We start from the raw sequence: 21,675 nt of genomic DNA on the forward strand, positions 1-21,675 counted from the left end.
GGGCCCAGCCCATGGCGGTGGTACTGTCCCTGGGCAGGTGGGCCTATCCTGTATGAGAAAGGTAGTTGAGCAAGCTAGAGCGAGCAGTCCAGTAAGTATTCCTCTGTGTTTTCTGCTGTAGATATCTCATCTTGATGTCTCCTGATTATAGACTCTAATCTGTAAAAGGTAATAAACCCCTTTCCCCAAGTTGTTTAAGGTCATGGTTTTTTGTTTGGTTGTTTTTTGTTTTTGTTTTTTGTTTTTTCCAGACAAGGTTTCTCTGTGTAACAACAGCTCTAGCTGTCCTGGAACCCACTCTGTAGACCAGGCTGGCCTGTGGTCATGATTTAATCACGGCAACAGTGAGCAACTAGGACCATGTGTGTGCCTGAGTCTATGTACGTACATGACATGTGTGCTGGTGCTGGTGGAGGCCAGAAGAGGGCCGTAGAGTCCTTGTAATTGGAGTTACAGGAAGTTTGAGCTGCTCAGTGTGGGTGCTGGGAATCAAACTCAAGTCCTCTTGAAGAGCAGCTGGTGCTCTTAACTACTGAACCATCTCTCTAACCCATAAGAAATTTTTTTTTTTTTTTTTTTTTTTTTTTTTGCTTTTTCAAGACAGGATTTCTCTGTGTAGTCCTAGCTGTTCTGGAACTTGCTCTGTAGACCAGGCTGGCCTTGAACTCACAGAGTTCCACCTGCCTCTGCCTCCTGAGTGCTGGGAATTAAAGGTGTGTGCCACCACTGGCCATGCACATACAAGTTTTAAGGTACCGATTGAGGAGTATATTGCACATTTAATTGTTTCAGGAGTTGATTTTTTTTTTTTTTTTTTTTTTTGACAGAATTTCCCTGTGGAGCTCTAGATGCCCTGGAACTCTCTCTATAGACCAGTTTGTCCTCAAACTCAGAGATCCGCCTGCCTCTGCCTCCTGGGTGCTGGGATTAGAAGTGTGTGCACCATGCCCTGCTTCCCATCATGTCCAGTTTATGGCGTGATGGGGGTCGGGCCCAAGGCTTCGTGCACGCTATGCAGGCCCTCCACCTAACTAGAACCCAGAACCTCCCTTTCAGTTCCGCCAATTTTCTTCACATATATTTTGGGGGAGAGAGAGGGAGGGAGCAAGGGAGGAAGAGAAGAAGAGAGGAAGGAGAGCCTACATGGTGAGCAAGCCAGGGAGACACTATATCTAAAAAAAAGCAAATAGCTCCCAAGGAACAGCACCCAAGGTTGTTCTCTGGCCTCCACTGTATGTTCCATATATATATATATAAACACACACACACATACATACATATGTGCACACACAATTACTCTTCTGGCCCCCAGATGGCCCTGGCCATTGCCAGCTACCAAACACAGGAGGGCGTGTGCACAATGGCATGGGTTTGGCAGAGCTGGTGGGCCAACCAACTCAGCTACCTCCCAGGCCCAGATCCAGGGCTTTGAGTTGGCCCTCCCCATCTGTGAGTTGCTGGATGGCCCAAAGGGGCTGGTCCTGCAGATCCATAGCCACAGGATCCCCATGACTCAGAGCAACAGCAGGGTATCTGCGAGTTTCTATGAGGGTGCAGTATTGATGATGTAGCAGAAGCCAGAGGCCTTGAACTAGACTAATGACTCCTTGCAATGAATATTTGCAAGTAAAGCTGTTTACCATGGGAAAATGGGATAAAAGTGTATACTATGTGACACACCACAACTTCCAATGCCACTGGGATAAACAAATATGTTATGGAGAGGTAGGAAAGATGGAGGAGCAGAATGGTACATGCACAGAAGGCTGTGATAAACATAGGACTATTTTTATTATGTTTTTATTTTCTTTTGGGTCTAGGAGGTTACAAGGGTAGAGGAGGGTGTGGAAGGACTGGGAAAAAAATGGGATTGGAGTGCATGGTGTGAAATTTGCAAAGATTCAATAAAAAATGTTAAAAAAAGAGTATCTCTTTCAGGCAGGGCATGTAGCTCAGTGGTGGACTGTTTGCTTAGCACATTTGAGGCCCTCTGGAGATACAACCCAGCACGCTGTGCATTCTAGACAAGTGCTCTACCACTTAGCTACATCCTGGCCCTTAAGCTATGTATCTTGTAAGAAGATACTGTTGGATCTTATTTTGTAATTTAATCTGACAATATTTTTATTTAGTCCACCATTAATTAAATTACCAATAGTTAAGACTACAATAGATGGCCTGAGTCTTCCATTTCATAAAATTATTCTCCATTTCCATTTCTCTCCTGTCTCACTTTTTGAGACATCCAGTTTCAATTTTAATTATCCCATTTTGCCATCTGATTAGTAATAAATTTTTCCTGTTTGTCTTGCTTAGCTTTGTGGGCTTTACTTTTGACTTTTTGAAACAGAGTATGTCTATCTTAAAGTTTCTATTGCTGTGATGAAATACCATGACCAAAGTAGGCTGGAGAGCAAGAGGTTTATTTGCTTTACACTTTTATTTCACTGTTAATCAGGGTTCACTGAAGGAAGTCAGGACAGGAACTCAGACAGGAACCTGGAGGCTGGCGCTGATGAGAAGCCATGGATAGGTACTGCTTACCTTTGTGCCCATCCTGTTTTTCTAAGACAGGGTTTCTCTGTGTAGCCCTGGCTGTCCTAAAACTTGCTCTGTAGACCAGGCTGGCCTCAAACTCAGAGATCTGCCTACCTCTGTCTCCTGAGTGCTGGGATCAAAGGCGTGTGCCACCACCGCCAGGCTACTAAGCCTGTATTCTTATAAAAATCAGGACCAGGGATGGCTCCATCCACAATGGGCTGGGCCCTTCCCCATCAATCACTAATTAAGAAAATACCTTAGAGCCAGATCTTAGGGAGGCATTTTCTCCATTGAGGTTCTCTCCTTTCAGGGAATTCTAGCTTGTGTCAAACTGACATAAAACTAGTCAGCACGGAGTTTTATATAGCCTGGGCTGATCTCAAACTCCCTATATACCCAAGGATGATCCTGCACTCCTTACCCTCCCGTATCCACCTCCCAAGTACTGTGATTATGGGTATGTGCAGCTAGACCTGGCTGTCTTAGTCAGGGTTTCTACTGTGTGAAGAGACACCATGACCACAGCAACTCTTATAAAGGAGAAACATTCAACTGGAGTGGCTTTTATTTTCAGAGGTTTAGTCCATCATCATCATGGTGCAACAACGTGGCATGCAGGCAGACATGGTGCAGGAGAAAGAGCTGAGTGACTTAGATCTTGATATGCAGACAAGAGGAAGTGGTCTCTAACACTGAGCAGCATCTTGAGCATATGAGACCTCAAAGCCCACCTCTGCAGAGATACACTTCCTACAACAAGACCACACCTACTCCAACAAAGGGATATCTAATAGTACAACTCCCTTTGGGGACCATTTTCTTTCAAACCAACACACCAGCATTATTTCTGTGTCCATTTTATAATGTTTACTCTAGAGCAGTGGTTCTCAATCTTCTTAAGGCTGAGACCCTTTAATTCAGCTTCTCATGTTTTGCTGACCCCCAACCATAAAATTATCTCATTGCTACTTAATAACCATAATTTTGCTACTGTTATGAATCATAATATATGAAATGCAGGATATCTGATATGTAACACCTGAAGCAGTCCTGACCCACAGACTGAGAAGCGTCGCTCTGGAGATAAACACATGTATAAGTGACTTTTTAAAGATTTGTAAGGGGTCTTAGTTTGCTTTATGTGGCGGCATCCTGCTGAGCTCCTGGCTTGGTTCCAGAGAGCAGTACCTGGCCCTAATCCTTCCTTTGTTTAAACCACACCTTTGGTTTCTCTTACCTTTTGTTTCTCTTATCACCCTATGTGAATCTTGTTTGAGTCAAGGATCAGAGTCCCCCAAGGATCAAAGGCCTATGCAAAACTTGGTCCAGGAAACCGGGAAAACCAAGGTACCTGATATTCAAGTAATTTGCACCTGGCATTGGTCTCTGGGAGCTCCTTTTAGGTTGCTTTGAAGATAGGGAAATTAACTGGCTAAACTTTGAAGATAGGGAAATTAACTGTATTGGAGAGAAATAAAACTGCCCTAGGTGAAGGGTTAGTGCTTTAGTCCTTCCAGGCTGGACCCCCCTACAGCCATGATAGGCTAAATTCATTCTTAAGATGCCTCTGTGTCTTCATTCCACGGACCCGAGTGAACTCACACACTCGTGTAGTGACCACACAGCTACAGCTTTATATTGTTGTGATAAAAGACTGTGACCCAGCCCGGACACGGACAGGATTGACAGATTGATAGCTCTTTCTCGATTCCGTGAAGAGCGGCCTGGGGTGAAGAGCATTTATTTGGCTTACAGGTCACAATCCATCATCAGGGAAAGCCAAGGCAGAAACCTAGAGGCAAGAACTGAAGCAGAAACCATGAGGGAACACTGCTTACTGGCTTTCTTCCCATGGCTCCCCCAGCTTGTTTTCTTATATACTCAAGGACCAGCTGTAACAGGGTGGCACTGCCCACAGTGTTTTGGGGCCCTCCCACATCAATCATTAAACAGTGTGCTTATGTTCATAATCCTTGACAACTCATTTCCCAAAGGAACCCAATTTGAATTTCACCTTCAGAAAACTCTGGATCTTTCTGTACATTAAGAACTGACTCTGAATTCCTATCAGAGAAGAAAGTCTCCAGTCAAATTTCAAATTGTGTGTGTGTGTGTGTGTGTGTGTGTGTGTGTGTGTGTGTGCAGGCCAGAGGTCAATGTCCAGTATCTTTCATCTGCCATTCTCCATCATATTCTTTCGATCAGGGTCTCTCATTGAACCTGGAGCTCACCATTTTGTCTGGACTGGCTAGCTAGTGAACCTCCAATATCAGCCTGTCTCAACTTTTCTAGTGGTAAGGGACAGATTCCTGCTGCAGCCCCTGGCTCAGTGCTGGGGATCCGAACTCAGGAATTCATGCTTGCCTGCAAGCACTTGACCTGCTGATCCATCTCCCCGGTCCTCCAATCACATTTCTAGGACGGCTTTACTCTAAAGCAGTGAAAGAAACCAGACAGATGTGTTCTAACCCAGGAAAACCTCAAAAGTAAAATGCTGTGTTTGTCACCTTCCCATCATCAAGACAAAACTTCTAAGACAGTGAGAGGAAAGGCTTCCTTTGGCGTGAGGAGCTTTCAAGGTGGCCATTGCTTTGAACCTGTGGTGGCATGCACAGCACACCATGGTGACAACATGTGACAGAAAAGGCCTGTAGAACTCACGGTGACTGGGAAGTCTAAGAGACATAGGAAGACCTGTCTTAATACCCCTTTCAAGGGCATGGCACCAGTGACCACCACCCGACTTCTTCCTCTATGCTTCACCTCTTAACGGTCTGGCCAACTTCCCCTGGGCCATAGGCTGACACTGAGCTTTTCCTGTCTTGGAGAACAATGAAGATACAAAGAGTAATGATCTAGAGGTTAGATATTAAGCACAGTATTTGGATTCTAGGTTATTTATGGGGCGATGGAGGGAGAGAGGAAAAGGAAGAGCGCAGAGAGGACACACTGAAGGACAACAAATGTATGGAAAGAAGACTTGCTGAGCCAGGCAGCGGTAGCGCACGCCTTTAATCCCAGCACTTGGGAGAAGAGCCAGGCGGATCTCTGTGAGTTTGAGGCCAGCCTGGTCTACAGAGCAAGATCCAGGACAGGCACCAAAACTACACAGAGAAACCCTGTCTCAAAAAACCAAGAAAAAAAAGACACGCTGAAGCCTGACAGCCTAGTAGGAATTTGGTCATGGAATCATATGACAATGCCAATCCTTATTGTTTTGTTTTTGTTTGCTTGGTTTTTTTTTCTTTTGTTTGTTTTTTTTCGAGACAGGGTTTCTCTGTGTTGTTTTGGTGCCTGTCCTGGATCTTGCTCTGTAGCCCAGGCTGGCCTTGAACTCACAGAGATCTGCCTGGCTCTGCCTCCCGAGTCCTGGGACTAAAGGTGTGTGCCACCAAGGCCTGGCTTGTTTTTGTTTTTTGTATTGCTGGGAACTGAACCTAAGGGCTGGTGCATTCCAGGAAAACACTCTGCCACTGAGCTACATCCTCACCCCTCAATTCTTATTAATTATAAATGGTGGAAGTGTGGGTGCTTGTTATTTGCTCTCTGCTTTTCTTGAACTTCTGATTTTTTTTTTTTTTAAAGGCAGAGCTTCATGTAGTCCACGCCAAGTCTTGAATCCCAATGTAGCTGAGTATAACTCCTGATCCTCCTGCCTCCACCTCTTCAGTGCTGGGACCAAAGGTATGTACCATCACACCTGGGTACTGTGGTGTGGGGCTCAAACCTAGGACTTCTTGATTGTTAGGTAAGCACTCTACCAACTGAACTACATCCCCAACCCAACACATTTTAAGGAAATAGAAAAGTGGGGCCTGCAAAGTGGCTCTGCAGGAAGGTACTTGCTGTCAGACTCAGAGACTCAAGGTCAATCTCCAGAACGCACATGGGGAAAGGAGAGCATCATCTCCAAGTTGTCCTCTGACCTCCACACAAGCACACCAAGTCCTTGCCGCCATGAGACCCTGTTTCGAAGAGGCTGGAGAGGAGAGACGACTCAGTGGTTCAGAGTATTCGTGGCTCCTTCCAGAGGATCCAGATTTAGGTCCCTGTACCCAGTCATCAGCCTACAACCTTCTGTAACTCCAGTTCCAGGAGACCTAGAACCCTCTTCTGGCCTCCATAGGCACCAGGCACACACACAGTGCCCTTACATACATGCATGCAAAACACTCGTATACATAAAATAAAAATAAACACATTTTTAAAAAGGTGCGGGTTGGGGATGGGGCTAAAGAGATGGCTCAGTGGTTCTGGAGGACCTGAGCTCAGTTCCCAGCACCTGTGTCAGGTGGCTCACAACCACCTGTAACTCCAGCTTCCCGTCCAGTACTTCTGGCGTCTGCAGGTCCTACATTCGTGTGCATACACCTTCCACTCCCCTACATACATACACATAGTTTAAAACATTCAACTTTTTTTAAAAGGGGAAGCAATATTTTTTTAAGGTGGGCATGGTGACATGTACTTGCAAATCTCAGTACTCAGGTGGCTGAGGCAGGAGAATGGGGAGTACAAGTCCAGCTTCGGCTATATAGTAAGACCATGTCTCAGGAAAAAAAAAAAAATGAGTGTGTGTGTTGTCTTGGGGGGAGGGGGGTGCGGTGGAGATGAAGAGAGAGACCTTTAAAAGGATTCCTACACAAGGTAAGTATCCAGCTTTACCATACTGACAGGATACCCAAGTAGGGACTCCAATTTGATGCCACTCCAAAGAGCCAATCAGATGGCGTAGGCCAGCAGTGCATGTCTGCTCCTGGAACTGCATAGAGCCACATACTGTGTGTTATCAGAACCTGAGCAGCTACGGCACAGGCCCTTCGAGGCATGACAAGGAACGAGAGAGGAGAGATTAAGCAGTCTTTAAATATTGAAAGAGCCATTGAAATGGACTTGGTTGGTCTGCACAGCAGTCATATATGGGAAAGTCACTTTCTATTCATGAAGTTTTTCTGAGGTGCCATCACCCGGTCACACAAGGACACATTCTGAAAATATGTCCTTAGATGTTGTTTAGGGGATTCTTGGTGCAAATGAATGTCACATTGTGAATGCCAACAAAACATTTACACAAACCTAGATGGCAGAGGTCTGTCATTCAATGTGGCTGCTTTCAGGAGGGAGGTGGGACTGGAGATGGAGCCTGAGACACTACATGCAAGGCAACTGCCTTACCACTGAACCATATTCCTGACCGCCTGTGGCCTCCCAACACACCAAATGTGGAATGCTGAGGTTGCCGCCTGTTGTCCAGGAAGCTTTTGTACTCACACATCTGAGTTCAAGGCCAATCTGGTCTACATAGTGAGAGAGAGTTCCAGGCCAGCCAGGGCTACATAGTGAGACTGTCTCTCAATAAATAAATAGATAAATAAAAACAAGTGTATACTCTAAAATACAATAAGAACTTGCACAGATCAGTAAGCCATTTATTAGCACTATCAAGTATATACTGTACATAATTGTGCTACATTTTTACATGACTGGCAATACACTGGCTTGTCTGCACCAACACCAAGACCTGAGTAATATACTGCATTACATCATCACAGCTGTGACCTTGCTAGGCCACAGGAATTTTTCAGCTCCATTACCATCTTATGGTAATACGCAGTTTATTGACCAAAATGATGTTTAGGCGGTAAACAGCTGTAAATATCAAACACTGTACCAGAGGCCAAGAGGGACTAGAGCTAACAAAATAAAAGACCCTGATCCTGAAGAGCTTATATTACAGTTATTAACACGGACAGGAAGGTGGTGGTGCCACAACAAAAAGTCTTGAGGGGCAGGGGTACCCCTACGAATGGGAGGGGACCACTTTCAAGACCAATGATATGGGAATGCAAAGATCTGAAGGAAGTGATGGAGGGAAGCATGCAGGAATGGGAGGTACACAGGAGCAGTCAGCATGGCGATGAGGTGGGAGCCTGTCCAGTCCACTCCGGAATCCCAGGGCCCAGGCTGGAGCCTGCTCACATGGCCTCCACCACTTTGAGGAGGGGTGAAGAAAGGAGGAGCTGTTGCTGAGGACAGAGGGGCACAGAGGCTCGAGAAAGATGCTACAATAATTTACCTCCAGCCCCAGAACTTGGAGGAGAATTAGGACTTTTCTAGAACACTTCTTGGAAGAAGTTCCAGAAGAACTGTAAAAACGAGTTTTCTACCCTTCAGGAGGGTCGTCCATCATCTGAACTCATCTGGAGGGATCTTGCATCAGGATTAGCCCTCTCACTCAGGCAGCCTCACCAATGCCAAGAACCTGTGATGTGAGGTGTCTAGTAACAACGCCTTACTTGAAAATTAGCTGTGTGGGTGAGGTCTCTTTGACATGTGGCAGACAGCCATCGGACAGGACACTTCCCCAGCAGAAAACACTGCATGGATGAGGTCCTTGCTGCTTAGCCCAGAGCTGGAAAGGAAAGCAAGGCACTCTTTGTGCTTGGTGAGAGGAGACGCACCCTCAGGAAGCTAATGCCTTCACCACACTGTCAGGAACTGATCAAGCCATTTAATAGGAAGACAGGGTAGAAGATGAGACCGTTTCAAAACTAAACAGAGCCTACTGGATTTATACTCTTGCTTCAGATACAGTCCTAACATAGGAAACATTTTCACCAGAGAGTTTATAAGTGCACTGGTTCCTCTGTCATGTGAGAAAGTGAGAGGCACTACTAACTAGTTTAGTTTTATTTTCTGAGATAGAGCCTCACTCTATTGCCCAGGCTGGCCTTGAACTTGTGGCCATCCTCTTGCCTTAATCTCCCCAGTTCTGTGATTACAGGATGAATCACCACGCCTAGCGCCCTGCAGTTTGCCCATAATCCCAATAGACTGATGCAGGAAGATCATGAGTGCAGGGCCAGCCTAGGCTATGAGAAGATGGACAGAACTCTAAATGGACCTTAGATTTTTTTCAGTCTTATGGTTATGTGAGGCTACACAGTTAAGATCCTGTTTCAAATAACATATTCCTAGGCCAAAAAAACAAAAATCACAACAAAATACTTCATCAGTGATTCAATTTAACTGGATATGACTCTGCTCCAAAAAACTGTTTCTAGACACCAGTTTCTCTGGGAAAGGACTCACCACTGACTGCTTCTGGAGGCTACCCAAAGGCGGAGCTCCGAAGATGTGCCCAATGGGGGCAGGTTTTAAGAAAGGATGGCCATTCTGGGATGGACAATGCTTGATACAAGGCTCTGGAATGTCAACTTAAAAAAAAAAAACAAAAAAACAACCCTAACCCTTGGGTCATTACTGACAGAATTTGACTCTACTACCAAGCCCTAAGAACAAAATAGCCTTGACAATTATCTGAAAGGTTTTCAAGAAAAATTTATTTTTCATAAATTAATTCATGTAACAGTGGGCATTTAGAGTCACAAACTATCAAACAGAAAAGGAACTGTAGGGGCATCACGTATACCAACATTACCAAAGATGGACACATTTCACTGAACTATTAGCCATGATAACACAGGAACACTTGGGACAGCAACTTACTGGCCCAGATCCCAGCTCAAGGGGGCCTCTTGTTGGGAATTCAAATCCAACTCAACAGACGGTCTTGTAAAGACAGAACAGGCCTCAAATCTCAGCACAACTGTGCTGGACGGTGGCGATGAGGACCCCAGCTTTACAAGCAAGGTAGCTTTTGCTGCTCACTGTGCGCTAAAAGGGAATATTAACTGAGATTTGAACAACACTAAGGCTCCCTTCCTAGCCAGTTCTATACAGAAGCTCAGTTCAGGAAAGCAGCCCTCTCCTGATGGAATCCAGGTGAGGACATTCCACATCTCTGGCCAATTACTTATGCTTTGGATACAGCCGCCCATAATGTGGTCATTAAAAAGGCCCTTTTCATGATACCGGGGAAAAGCTATAGAAATAAAACAAGGGGATTAAAGACAGCACCAACTGCATACCCCCCTCCTCTCGGGTCCAGGAGGGAAGTATCACAACCTAAAAGCTGGTCTTGCACAGATCTCAATGCACACGGTACAGAGGAGGTGGAGCCGCAGCCTGGGGGTCAAGGGCTGTGTCCACTAGGCTGCACCGCAGCCCTGGACCTGCTGCCACAGTCCTGCAGACTTGCTGCTGTTCTTAGTCTGGCGGGCAGGGGATATGCCCCAGGGGAAGGATGCCCACAGAGTGGGATCTAGAATTGACCTCAGGTTGGCTCTGGAGCCCTCACAAAAGACCCTTTCAGGCAAAATTATGGAAAAAAAAAAAAAAAAAAAGTCATGATTTTCACAGCTCTTGGAGGAGCACAAAGTTTAGGATTCACAGCATGAGTTTCTGAGCTCTTCAGGCTCAAGTAAGGCAAAAGCTACCGATCTTCCACTGCACCCCCTCTCAGTCAGCTCTTCCGGTGAGGGCAGCGGGAAGACAGACACAATCTGCTTTAACAGGTGATGAGGTACATCTAGATGAATGAGAGAAAAGGCTGGACCAGACAGCAGAGGCTGGACCGGACAGCAGGGAGAGGAAGAGAAGAGAGGCACTAAGGGGGGGGGGGAGGGGCTGCTGCAGCTGGAAACTGACAGATGGCAAAGGAAACGGGCGGCAATCTGGCTGCGCCTGAGGTCTCTCCTCTTTCCCCACAACCCTAACTTCTGGAGGTGAGCTCTAGCAAGTTGTGCGTAACGGCGACTTCCATCACTCGAGCTGGGAACTCCCATCCTCAGACACTTTACCCACTCCATGACATAACAGAGTTGTAGTCCTGGCAGGTGACAGGCCAACCACCAATATCTCCCATCACAGCCAGAGGCCACGGGTTCTGAGGACACTGATGTGCCCCTGAGGCTGGCTGACCGGTGTGAAACTGGATGGGAAGACAGATGCGGCTGAGTATGGACTGCCCCACTGAATCAACGTCTCTCAAGCGGAAGAACTTTTGTCAAGGGAAGGCCAAGAACTGCAGTTTCCCTCCTACATTCCCGACAGGATGGAGCTGGCTCTCTCCAGTCCTGCCTACTGTCCCGGCCAGTGCTCCCAGCCTTTCAATGACATGCTTGCCATGGGCAAATTCTGAAGGTCTGTCATGCTGCCGGTGCCACAGCTGTGCACACCTCACCTTTGTCTCCTGGGTGATCCGGACGCCCCAGTGACCCTGGTGGTGAAACTGGTGAATGGCTCATGCACTGCCTGCCTCCTAGCCTACAAGCGTCTACTGCACAGTCTTAGATGTACCTGTGGCACTGGGTAACTCATTCCATTCCCTGCAGTAACACGACAGGTGGAGAAGCACAGAGCATCTAAGAATCCTGCCTCAGGGAGGGAGAGGTATTGAGAGCAACACAGGTCACATCTGTATGGTCTGGGCAACGTGGGCAAAACAGGAGGGTCTGCACACATCACTGAGGACCAGTGTGCAAGCTAGCCTGCACCCTTCTAATCCTACGGGGTCATGACCTTCAAAACCTCCAGACAAGCAGGTGTGTGGCAACTTATTTAACAGCTGAGGAGGTGAAGGTCATGGTATGTTTTCCCTCTGCTCATATTTATTTTTCTCTTCCAGTGTGGCCCAGACCATCATCCTACAAAGGAAAGGCACATGAAGACCTTAAAGCTGCAGCCCGCCTCCCTAGCCACTGACAAACAGGGAGTGAAAGAATCCGAGGCGTGTTGGCTAACTAACCTTCCAGCACAGCACCACTCACTCTTCTCTACAGACAGACAGGGAAACGTCCCCGGACCAACCAGGAGGCTGAAGAGGCGACCAGTGTCCAGGGGCTGGGCTGCGCATCTTTCTTACCCGTCCGCCAAGGAATGCTAACTATCTGATGCGAACTGTGGGGGAGGTACAGAGGGTGGGAGAGAGTGGAAAATCTGACAAGGAGAGGATGGAGCACGGGGAGGCACAGTGGGAAGATGAGCTCTGTGGGCTGCTGCTCAGACAAGGCAGCCCACTGCCTGCAGACTCCTCGGCACAAACCTCGCTCCTTCTAGCATGTCCCCATTCCAATAGGTCTGACAAAGGACCAGAGCACAGGGGCACTCTCAGAGAGCGCTGCTCTGGGATTGGGGATCTTGATGGAGGAATGGATTACTAGGTCTCATCTACCAATCAACTCTCTCCCACTCCTGAAGCAGGCACTCAAGCAGCTGCAAGTGCTCGGGGCCAGCCTCTATCACACTGTTCCCAACTTTGTCATGTATCAACATTCCAGAGAAAACCACACTCAACCTTAATCTTTTTTAAAACGGTTACGAGAGAGATCTGCTTTTATACATGTCACTAAACAGACATGTGTACGAAGTGGGCAGGACTGAGGAGGAGGATGAAAAAGTGCTTCCTCTAATAAGCTACATGAGAAGCTGGAGGCGGGGAGGGACTGCCTGAAACACATGAATGGGAACACTCCCCTCCCCATCCATGTGCGGATCAAATGCCTGTCACATATTCTCTTAAGACATGTATTGTCTTTCTCCTTAATGTCTTACAAAGTGTTTGAAAATCACATTTAAAGACCCCAAACATGCAGCAATAATACAAAAACAAAAAAGAAAAAAATGAAAATAACACCACAACATTAAAAAAGTGCAACTCACGTTGAGGCCTGGACGGGCTCCTCTGGCACTAGTGACCCTCAGTCACAGATGGGAGAAAAGACGGGGGAAAGCCACACACACACACACACACACACACACATTCTCTCAGACTAGAGGTCCTGGGCAGACAGAATCAGAGATCAGGAAACACACCAGTTCATCCTTCTCGAGCACTGAAAAGGGCTGGTAAGAACACACACAGGCCAGGTGACCAGGTGTCCCCCCAGGCCACGTTTCTAAGTCTTGGTCAAGCAGCACCATAAACAGAGAGGAACTTTCATGTGGATGCACAAACACCGAGTCCTTAGATTCCTAGTGTTGCTTAAGATGTGTGGCTACTTCCACCTGTGATGGGAGAGACGGGAAGGAAGTGGCCTGATGTCATTCAGGACCATTCCCAGGAGGAAGGGAGCATTCCTGAGGCTCTATACTCAGCAGTAGAATTAGAGGACCCTTCTTCACCAGCTTCTAAAAAGGCTGCACCTTGAAATAAGTAAAAATTCACGGACTGGGCATTGTGAGTGGTTTGGGCACAGGGTAAAATCAGGGAACCTCTTCCAGGGAGGTCTGAAAAGATTCAAAATGGAGACCCTGAAGTGTTCTCAGCAGCTTACAGACTGCTCCTGCTCCTCCTCCTTGGCAAAGAAAGTCTCCAGTTCCAGCAGCTTCTGAATCAAAAGCGCATCCAGTTCTTGAGTCTGCAGAGCCGCCTTCTGGGCCCTCGTGAAGCTGCCCCCCAGCTTCACTTTACCTCGAGCTCGTCTCTTTCGGGGGACGGTAAAATCCTGGAATTCCAGAACACGCTTCCTTTTCTGCTGGCTGACAGAGATCAGTGTACCATTTCGTTCTTTGGGTTCCTCAAAGATGGTTTCTAAACACCTGAGGACAGAGCACAACTCAGAATCACTAACAGGTGGAATCACAGAGCCTGTCTGGGTCACCACACCAGCCAAAAACTGCCTGCACTGACTCCCAACTCAACTGTTTCCTATGACCAGCAGCTATTTCTATGCACTGGGAAAAGCACACGTTTTATAAATATGTGCACAAAGTGAAAAAAGTTCAAACTGAAGGGTATACATCAAAATTAAGACTAGTTTCTCACTCCAAAATGTATAATACTGGTAACTGCCAGTTTTGTGTATGTTCTCCAAAGTTAATATATAGACACATTTAAGTAACACAGAGTCCATACTGGGCAAACAGCAAACCTTTTGTCACAGCCCAGGCTGGCCTCAAACTCCCTATGTAGCTAAAGATGACCCTAAACTGCTGACCCCCTTACCTCTGCCTCCCAAGTGTACTGATTATAGGCATACTAATCCACCATACCATGCTCCAGACAGTAAACCTTTTAAACTGTGAGCCATATGATCTCTACCACACATTTGTTCTGAGTTTTCCTTTTGTGAACAAAGCTATTAGTGCACAAGCCATAAAAATAATAATTAAAAAAAAAAAAAAAACAAATGAAAACTGGTGCCTGAGGATATAGAGCACTTGTCTAGCATACATGAGGGCCTGGGCTACAATACCAACATGTTCTTTTTGTCTTGTTTTTGCTTTTTAGTTTAAGGATAGGGTTTCTCTGTGTAGCCCTGGCTGTCTTGGAACTCACTCTGTAGACCAGTTTGGCCTCAAACTCAAAGATGCACCTGCCTCTGCCTCCTCAGATTAAAGGTGTGTGTCATCTCTACCCAGCTTACAGCATGGTCTTTAAAAAAATAAAAGGAAAGTTAGGCTGGGCTGTGGAGGCACACACCTTTAATCTGAGCACTCAGGAGGGACAGAGACAGGTGAATCTCTGAGCTGGAGGCCAGTCTGGTCTACAGAGCAAGTTATAGGATGGCTGGGACTACATAGATCAACCTTGTCTCAAAACCAACCAAACAACAACAAAAGGAAAGTCAGGTATGGTGATGCAAGTCTATAATCCCAGCTCCCAGGGAGGCTGTAGTAGGGTTGCTGGGTTTGCAGACAAGCCTTGAGTAGGCCTAGAATTTGCTAACCGATGGTACATATCTCCAATAGCAGCAAACAACCCACACTGTCCTGCACGTGGGGCTCCTGTTACCTATAAAAGACCCCGAAGCTTGTTTTCATTTAATACAATACTGTCTGATTCATTTTCAACAGCTATACATTATATTTCATTATAAAAATGGACCAAAGTTAAATGAAAACCCTAGTAAAGGACACTTGCAGTTGCTTCCAATTCCTTCCTATTACTTAGCAATGCTGCAATGAATATTCTCCTATAAAAATGCCTTCTAGGTAGAGCCCAAGCACAAAATTCTGGGATAAAATACCAGGACTCTCTTCCTTTATCCCCGACAATACAGTCAATAACGGTCACTGCTTCGAACTGAATTTAGACACAAAGGTGGCCAAGTGACAAGCCCAAGTATTTGGGTTTGAAATCATGGTTGGAACAGTAATTAACAGCCCAGACAAAGCTAACCAGTGTATTCAGCACAACACAGGTGCTAGGTAAACAGACATCTATGACTACCAAATCCCACAAACACTTCTTTTCTATCAAATCCCTGGCCCTGATTCAAGGAATTGGAACCCAAACTCCAATTCTAGCTATTTCTAAAGCCCAATACTGGGCCGGACATGGGGGCACCTTTAATCCCAGAGCTGTCCAGAGGAAGAGGCAGGTAGATCTGTGAATTTTAGGCTAGCCAAGCCTGCATAATGAGATTGCCTCACAAAAAAACCCTGAACAACAAAATCCCACCCAATAGCAGGTAGAGCTGAATAGAAACGTCCAAGTGAGAAAGGTTAGAGGCATCAACCATTCTAACACCACCCCTTAGCCCAGCCCCAGGAGTTACCTGTTTGCAGGAGGAGACTTGTAATTCTTGTTTGTATATATTTCTTCTAAACTAAACTCTTTCTTCTTTAACCTGAGAAGAGAAAAAAGAATTCTTCATGCCTGCTTTCACACACAGATTCCTTTAAGTTATTCATCCCATTCCTGGTCGTCAGAGCTGTGGATGGAACTCAGGCCCCTAGCCCACCAGGTAAGTACCCTACTACAGTTCCACACCAGCTGTCTGCCTAATTGATGGTTTTCTCTTGTTCATTTTGGGTTCTGAGACAAGGCCTCATTAGGTCGTCCTGTCAGACACTCCTGCCTCCTCTGGAAGTGCAGGGGCTATAAACAGGAGCCTGCGGTGCCTAGCTGCTTTCTCTCCATCAGGAGTGCTGGGCTTCATGCATGCTGCCAAGTGCTCTACCACTGACCCAGCCACCCGCCCCCCCTTTTTTTTAAGTATTCTGATTCATGGCTTGGAAATTATGTTTCAGTGGCTGGCAAGAATTTAATGAACACAATAAACTTTTGCTGGGTTTGTTTTTATTCTATTATTTAAAGAAGTATTTTATGCATGTGTGTTTTTGCCTGATGTACAGCTATGCACTATGTGCCTGTCTGGTGCCTGAGAAGTCAAAAGAGGGTATGAATTCCCCAGAACTGGAGCTACAGTTGGGAGGCACTGCGTGGGTGCCGAGAATTGAAGCTGAGGCATTTGTAAGCACAGTCAGTGCTTTTAACAACTGAGTCATCTCTCCAGCCCTTCAAGAGAAAAAAAAATTTTTTTGAGACAGGGTTTCTCTGTGTAGCTCTGGCTGTCCTGAACCTTACTCTGTAGACCAGGCTGGCCTCAAATTCACAGAGATCCACCTGCCTCTGCTTCCTAAGTGCTGGGATTAAAGGCATTAGCCATCAAATCTGGCCCTAAGTCTTTTAACACATTTTGTTTTTGAACAAGTGAGACGGCTCAGAGTGTCTTCTGATTTCAAGATGCACACCACAGCATGTGTATGCCCACACACAAAATAAATAAATGTAGAATAATTTTTCAGTTATATTTTCCTTGGAAACAAGGTCGTGTTATGTTGCCCAGGGTGGCCTCCAGCACCTCCAAGCCTTCACCTCTGAAGGGATGAACTATAGGCATCAGTCACTCCACCATCTGTTTTTCATTTCTATTTGTATGGTGATGAGGGTCCACCAGGCCTTACACACTAGACAAATGCTCGATGGAACGTGTTTCACTATGTGATCCAGACTGATCTCAGACTTTACACTGATGTATTTATGTGTACATGTGTGTTTGCATACTTGCCTGTGTATGCCACAGCATGTGTGTGGAGGGAAGTCAGGGGATAATTTGTGTCGGTTTTCTCTTTCTATGTGGGTCCTAGGAACTGAATGCAGTCCATCAGGTTCATTTACCATCTTGCTGGCCCTACTAAACTTGTTTATTACTTCTGATGCCTGCATGTGCTGCAGGACTACCATGGGTGTTATCCTCAGGAAGCCTGTCCACCTATTTTCAGAAATGGTCGCAGCTCACTGATTAGGCTAGACTGTCTGGCCTGTGAGCCCCAGAGATCCTTGTTTCCAACTTGTTCACCTTAGAAATTCTAAGTATTAACACCAGACCTGGCATATTTTTATCTGGGTTCTAGGGCTTGAACTTATGTACTTGTGATTGCAAGCAAACAATTACTGACTGACTCTGTTCCCTAAGACCAGCTTCAAGATTTTGATTACATCAACCTGGTGCTGAAATTATAGGTATAAGCAGAGTTTCTCTGTGTAATAGTCCTGGCTGTCCTGGAACTCAATCTTTAGACCAGGCTGGCCTCCAACTCAGAGATTCGCCTACTTCTGCCCCCCAAGTGCTGGGATTAAAGGCATTCACCACTACCTTTGGTGAGTAATGTCTTTTTTAGCAATGACTTAAATACTCTATTGTCTGTATGTACCAGCTTAACCAGTCCCTACTAAAGTAAATGCTGCTCACATCTAGGTTTGGGAAATACAACTGATGTAGATGTGTGTGAGGTTTTTCGGTATATACCTTCTCAACTTGTGGACACAAATCTAAGGAATATGGCTGCTGCAGTGTGTGGTTAGAGTATATTTAGTTCTGTAAGAACTGCATGCTCCCCAGCAACGAAGTCAAGTTCTTGCTGCTCCAAGGCCCAGCTAGCACTTGTGCTGCACCTTGTCCTTACTTTAAGGTCTCTCTCTCTCCTCTCTCTCTCTCTCTCTCTCTCTCTCTCTCTCTCTCTCTCTCTCTCCTCTCTCTCTCTCTCTCTCTCTCTCTCTCTCACACACACACACACACACACACACACACACACACACACACACACACACACACACACACAAAACACCTAGTGCCTTTCAGGTGTGTATTTCCTGCCTGTTTCCTCTTTGACAAGATGTCAGTTCAGGAACTTTGTCTATTTTTGAACAGGGCTGCTCATTTTCTTACTGAGTTTTAAGAGTTCTTTGTGGCCTGAGGATAAAACTCAGAGCAATGGATCTTGCCTGGTCATGCAATAAGGGCTTGGGTTTGATCCCAAAGCACCACTGGACAAAGAGAGAGAGAGCGTTGTATATTTTGGATGATAGTCCTTACTTGGATTCCTTAAACTGGATGCATACTTTGCATCTTTTTTCCCCTCCCAGCTTGTAGCTTCTAATTTTCTATCAACTATATACCAATCTACTTGCCAATCAATCTCTCTCTCTATCCATCCATCCACCCACCCATCAATCCATTCATCCATCCATCCATCTATCATTTATCATCTACTTACCTACCAATCAATCAATCAACCAGGTCTGGCTATAAAGCTAAGGCTAGCCTCAAACTTAAGAGCCTCCTGCAATCTTGTAAAGGCTGGATTACTGGCATGTGCTACCACGCCAGCCATCTTGTATTCACTTTTCTGATAGTGGTATATGATGGGGGACAAACAAAGGATAATTTTCTTGAAATTCAATGATATTATTGTTCAGAAATGTAGTGTCATAAGCAAAACGCCACAGCCTACTCAGATTCATGCAGATTACTACCTATGTCTGCTTGTTTTTATTGTAGTACCTACAATTAGAACTTTGGTTTGAGTTAACTTTTGTACATGGAAATCCAATTTTACACATAGCAACCTAGCACCACTTGTTAGAAAGATTCACCTCCCCACTGAATGGCCATGATGCTTCTGTTGAAATCCACTAATTTTAGATGTGTACTTCTGGATTCTCACTGTCTCATCACTTCAGAAATCTACCCTTAGGGTACTATCACACTGTCTTGATTACTGTAGCTTCATCTAATTCTGTGTATTTTTATAGCAAAATCTCAAGAGCATGATAACTGCCCAAGCTGCCCTTAAACTCTGCTTCGATGTCTAGAAAGCTGGCATTATAGGTATGTGCCAGTACCATGCTTGGCCATTTCAACTATTTAAATTTAACTATTTATTTTTGGGGTGTGTATATGGTACACACACATGGACTGTGTGGATATATATTCATACCTGTGTATGCAGAAGCTAGAGGAGGCCAGTTGGGTGTCTCCCTTTATTTCTGTTCACCTTATTCCTTTCGGGACAAGGTCTCTCAGGAGAGACAGATGGCCAGCCATTAAGAGCACTTGCTGCTCTTCCAGGACTCAGGTTCCATTTCTAGCACCCACATGGTGGCTCACAACTGTCTCTAACTCCAGTTCCTGGGGATCTGATGCCCTCTTCTGTTCTCTGCAGACAATGCATGCACATGGTGCACATACACACATGGAGGATAAACATTCATACACATCATTTTGAAAAACCTTAAAGACAAGATCTCTCACTGAGCTGGAAGCTTACCACCTGGGGTAGGGTATACAGCTATCCAGTGAATCTCCACCCTCAACAGTGGGGTCACAAGCATGTGTGGCCAAGTTCAATTTTATAGGTGGGTGCTTGTTATTGAACTCAGGTCCTCACGCTTGAACAGCAAGTGGTATTAGCCACTAAGTCACTTTCCCAACCCAAATAAACTCCATATGTAGTAAGTTTAAAATAAACCAGTGTGAAGCATCTACTCTGGTCCTTCTTCAAGAGTGCTTTAACTATTCTTTTTTTTTTTTTTTTTTCCTTTCAGTTTTTCGAGACAGGTTTCTCTCTATAGCTTTGGAGCCTGTCCTGGAACTTGCTCTACAGACCAGGCCAGCCTTGAACTCACAGATATCCACCTGGCTCTGCTTCCTGAGTGCTGGGATTAAAGGCATGCACCATCACTACCCGGCTAAGACCCGACTTTTGATCCTCCTGTCTCCATCTCCCTGGTGCTGGGATGAGATGGATACAAAACGTAGCACTGAGGACTAAACCCAGAGCTTTGTGTATGACAGGCAATCCCCCAACTTCATTTTTTAAAATTTTTATTAAGAAATTTTCTATTCATTTTACATACCAACCACAGATCCTTCTCCTTCCTCCCGGCCCCCCCCCCCCATAAATCTTTTTTTAAAGAAGGATTTATTTGCTATGTATACAGTGTTCTGCCTGCATGTATGTCTGCAGGCCAGAAGAGGGCACCAGATCTCATTATAGATGGTTGTGAGCCACCATAGTGGTTGCTGGGAATTGAACTCAGGACCTCTGGAAGAACAGCCAGTGCTCTTAACCCCTGAGCCATCTCTCCAGCCCAATCCCCTACCTTCATAACCAGGTCAATCCTAACTCCTTTTGTACGTGTGTCTGTTTAGAAATGCCCTGAAATATTGTCTTGAATATATCAGGAAATTAGCATAGTGTACACCTGAGAACATTTCCCCGAAATGGAACTCAGGAGTATAGCTACTAAGAAAACTGATCACTCTTTGTCTCTTGATTTCAATAAAAATAAATTAAGAGTTTCAACACATGAAATATGGAGGTTTCAAACATTCAGGCCATAATGCGGTAGAGGAACATCCAATGAGAGCAGTGGGACACTTCCTCTGCAGTCAGATAAGACATACAAGGGTTTTTATATGTTTTGCCCAAATGCACATATGTAAACCATGTGCATATAGTGCCCAAAGAGACCAAAAGAGGGCAGATTCCCTGGAAAGAGAGTTAGGGAAAATGGTGTGGGCTGCTATGTGGGTGCTAAGAACCAAGTCCAGGTCTTCCATAAGAGTAGCATTTCTCCAGTCTATTTTATTTTTAACTATATGTATGTCTGTTGGGGTGTGCATGTGTGAGCGTAGGTCTGAGGATTTCAGAAGATCCCTGGGAGCTGGAGTTACAGGTAGCTGTGGGTAACATGATGTGGGTGCTGGGATCAAACAGTAAACATCCTTACCTGCTGAGTCACCTCTCCAGTCTCCAGTTTAATTTACAAGAAAACAAAAATCCTCCAAAGTAACTGTAACACTTAGAGTACTTTCTACAGCTTTGCAGGGTCCCTTTCGCAAACCAGGTGCTCATACCTTCGCAGCAGGCTTTCAGACACACTGCTCGATTCTCTTGGTTCACCTGTCCACCTGTTCTTTTGCCAATTTGTTTTTCTGTTTTAGAGATTTTTTTTTATTAGCATATATTAGTTAAGCACAATACTCCTGCGTCCCCTCTTTTTTGACTTTTTCGAGACAGGATTTCTCTGTGTAGTTTTGGTGCCTGTCTTGGATATCGCTCTTTAAACCAGGCTGGCCTCGAATTCACAGAGCTTGGCTCTACTTCCCGAGTGCTGGGATTAAAGGGGTGCGCCACCATTACCCGGCAAAGATTTAT

At 45.6% G+C, this 21,675-nt stretch overlaps 1 protein-coding gene across 4 annotated transcripts in view; it reads right to left on the reverse strand.

Moving 5' to 3' along the window:
* Window positions 1–7,953: 7,953 nt before the first annotated feature.
* Window positions 7,954–21,675, reverse strand: part of Prr14l (proline rich 14 like) — a 74,192-nt gene continuing 60,470 nt past the window's right edge. For all 4 annotated transcript variants that reach the window (XM_028870722.2, XM_028870718.2, XM_037208149.1 and 1 more), the window contains 2 exons: window positions 15,945–16,016; window positions 7,954–13,983 (listed from right to left, as the gene is read on the reverse strand). In XM_028870722.2, coding sequence (XP_028726555.1) covers window positions 13,707–13,983; window positions 15,945–16,016 — 349 coding nt within the window. In that variant the 3' untranslated portion in view covers window positions 7,954–13,706. The remainder of the gene's footprint in view (window positions 13,984–15,944; window positions 16,017–21,675) is intronic.

This window comes from Peromyscus leucopus, chromosome 7 (assembly GCF_004664715.2).
Source record: "Peromyscus leucopus breed LL Stock chromosome 7, UCI_PerLeu_2.1, whole genome shotgun sequence".
Lineage (NCBI taxonomy): Eukaryota > Metazoa > Chordata > Mammalia > Rodentia > Cricetidae > Peromyscus > Peromyscus leucopus.